The sequence below is a fragment of the Mastomys coucha genome, unplaced genomic scaffold (genome assembly GCF_008632895.1).
Source record: "Mastomys coucha isolate ucsf_1 unplaced genomic scaffold, UCSF_Mcou_1 pScaffold18, whole genome shotgun sequence".
NCBI lineage: Eukaryota > Metazoa > Chordata > Mammalia > Rodentia > Muridae > Mastomys > Mastomys coucha.
In genome coordinates, this window is record NW_022196900.1 from 95,815,169 (window position 1) to 95,818,327 (window position 3,159).

Below are 3,159 nucleotides of genomic sequence, written 5' to 3' on the forward strand. Positions count from 1 at the left end.
AAAAAAAAAAAAAAAAAAAGAAGAGCTGGATCCCTTCCCTTGATACATCCATACTTTGCAACAGCCCCTCTCCTTCCCTGCAGGGCATGTACAACGCCACCACCCGGCAGGTGGAGAAGGAGCTCCTCCCCTGCCTCAGACACTTTGGACTGAGGTTCTACGCCTACAACCCTTTGGCTGGTATGGGCTGCTGTGGGGACAGGCCCTGTGTGTGGGAGGGCATGCCCGCCCGGCCTGAGTCTCTGGATTGCTGCCCTGGCAATCTGTCTGGGAGGAGACTGGGCGGGGGTCTGACTGCAGCCTTCCCACAGGGGGCCTGCTGACTGGCAAGTATAAATATGAAGACAAGGATGGGAAACAGCCCGTGGGCCGCTTCTTTGGGAACAACTGGGCTGAAACCTACAGGAACCGGTGACTGGGGCTCTCTGCGTTGGGATGGGTAGGGTGGGAAGTCCCGTTATCTTACAGAGAGTTCTTACTAATGCTTCTAGGGATGGAAACCACCACTCGGCCTTCCCGTTCTGTTTCTCGATTCCTATAAGAAGTAGCAAATCCTGGGGTCTATTTCCTCCTTCCTACATAAGGAAATGAGGAAGCCCCACGCCCACCCCCAGACCTTATAGTCCTGGAAGTTTTTGCTACTCTGAGGAGTAACCTGCCAAGAGGGAAAGAGAGGACCCTGGGTGGAGGCTTTTGGGTCCTGGGGCCAAGTTTGGCTTTAAAGTAGCTTTTCCATTGCACTGGGTGAGCGGTAAACAGGAGTTTCCACATCTAGCTAGCAGTGGGCACCCCAGGAACTTCTGGTAAGGAGAAGCAGCTCTCCCAGAGGGGTACAGAATGGGGTGGGGACGGTGCCATGGTAGGCTCTTTGGCTTCAGCTCCCGGTGTGACTGAAGATTCTCAGCCCATGCCTCTCCCCAACTCCCTCAGCTTCTGGAAGGAACACCACTTTGAGGCCATCGCCTTGGTAGAAAAGGCCCTGCAGACCACCTATGGCACCAGTGCCCCCAGCATGACCTCAGCTGCCCTGCGCTGGATGTACCACCACTCACAGCTCCAGGTAGCCCAGTACCCTGAGCTCAGCTGCTGCCCTTCTGGGAGACCCTGACTTGCCTTGCAGTGATTTCTAGAAAGAATACATACCTCCTGGAGGGCTAGGGAGCCAATTCGGGAGCTGTGCACAGTGCCTGCTGGACAGGAATGAGACGAGTGTCCTATAGACTGGGCAGGTTTTTACTTACATCTCCTTAGGGAAGAGCTCCTGTAACAAGTGACAAGAACAGAGTCATGTATGTCCAGCTGGCAAAGTCATCTTCAGTTCTTCCTGGATGGCCAGGACAGAAATACACAAAGATCCCAGATCTTCCCAGGGGATAGGATAAGAGGGGCATGTGACAGGAGCCACCAACTGGCAGAGTGTGCTGAGATCTGGCTGTCTCCCCTTGCAGGGCACCCGAGGGGACGCGGTCATCTTGGGCATGTCCAGCCTGGAGCAACTGGAACAAAACTTGGCCGCTACTGAGGAAGGGCCCCTGGAGCCATCTGTCGTGGATGCCTTTAACCAAGCCTGGAACATGGTCGCCCACGAGTGTCCCAACTACTTCAGATAGACTGCTGTGACTCAAGATGCCAGGGGCTCTCCTGCCACCTCTTAGAGTCACACCCTGGCCATTCCTTGCCCAGTGCTGGCCTAGTGTGGGCTTTTCTGCTGGTCTCCACCTGTTTCTCGTCTGAATAAAGCAGGTGTCTGATCTGACTGCAGCCGGGACTGAACTTCAGACTGTCTCCTCTGCTGCTCAACACCTGTTCCCTCCACCCTGCCTGGGGACCCTTGAGAAATCAAGGAACCAGGAGCTAGGCTTCAGAGAGCACAGATGCTGAGGGTCTCACACTGCCTGGCAAGGGTCTCCTCACCCCTCACTCTTCTACTTGTGACAGAATGAGGTGGGCATGGGTATACACACCTGCTAATTCTAGTGCTCAGGAGGCTGAGGGAGGAGGTTTGCCCCATGTGTTAGGTCAACACCGATCTATGTAGTGAGTTCCAGGCCAGCCAGGGATATGTAATGAGACCTCTCAAAAACAAATCTAAAAGGCATATGCTTTGAATCTCTCCTTCTGAATCATCTTACTAAATCCTCATAAGTGGAACAATTTAAATATAATATATTATTAAAGTCATTGTGAGTATTATTACTGTTTATCAGGATTCTGTAGACTTGGTTCTGTTCCTTTGCTTTGAAAGAGGGTCTCAGGTAGTCCAGGCTAGCCTCAAACTTGCTATGTAGCTGAAGATGACCTTGAACTTCTGATCCTATGTGTCCCAGGTATAGGAACAGACTTATGCACTGAGACTCAAACCCAGGGTTGCGTGTGTGCATGCTGGGTAATCTGACCCAGACTAAAGCTTTTCCTTTTTTATTATTTTTTTTAATTTATTTTATGTACATTGCCCAGACTGACCTAAGATTTCTGGATTCAAGTGGTTCTCTCGCTTGACCACCAAATGGCACACAGCCTCTGGTGTACCTTGTGGAATATTTTTTTTTTTAAGAAGAATTTATTTATTTATTTATTTCATATGTGTGAATACACTGTCACTAAATTCAGACACACAAGAAGAGGGCACCAGATCCCATTACAGATGGTTGTGAATTGAACTCAGGACCTCTGGAAGAGTAGTCAGTGCTCTTACCTGCTGAGCCATCTCTCCAGCCCGTGGAATATTTTTTTTTTAACACTTGTCATCTCCATAGTGGCTTTAGTCTTGGTGAAAGCCTCTCATCTGTCCTCAGATCCTCAGTTCCTCAGCTTTGACGCTGGGCCTTGGTTGGTCCCCTCCCCATGTTTGCTGCTTTTGAGAGGCGGGCCTACTTAGGGAAGTGGGTCATTGGGGGATGTCCTCACCATATGCTCAGATCCACTATCGTCCTCACCATATGCTCTGATTCACTATCAGCCCAGAACAAAGGCTGAAACTGTGAGCCAAAATTAACCCTGTGTTCTTCAGCTGTTTGTCTCTGGCATATTGTCATGGCCACTGGAAGCTAACCAGTGCAGGCAAGCGTATCTCCATTTTCCTCCCCAAATCCCTTGCACAGATTTGAGGCACAAAGGGCTAGAGAAGAGAAATCCTAGGCTAGGGTGGCAGTTGCTGCT

At 50.6% G+C, this 3,159-nt stretch overlaps 1 protein-coding gene across 2 annotated transcripts in view; it reads left to right on the forward strand.

Annotated features, from left to right (window-relative positions):
- Positions 1-2,181, forward strand: part of LOC116096921 (aflatoxin B1 aldehyde reductase member 2) — an 8,781-nt gene extending 6,600 nt beyond the window's left edge. For both annotated transcript variants that reach the window (XM_031379245.1, XM_031379246.1), the window contains 4 exons: positions 84-180; positions 312-411; positions 931-1,060; positions 1,449-2,181. In XM_031379245.1, coding sequence (XP_031235105.1) covers positions 84-180; positions 312-411; positions 931-1,060; positions 1,449-1,610 — 489 coding nt within the window. In that variant the 3' untranslated portion in view covers positions 1,611-2,181. The remainder of the gene's footprint in view (positions 1-83; positions 181-311; positions 412-930; positions 1,061-1,448) is intronic.
- Positions 2,182-3,159: the final 978 nt, after the last annotated feature.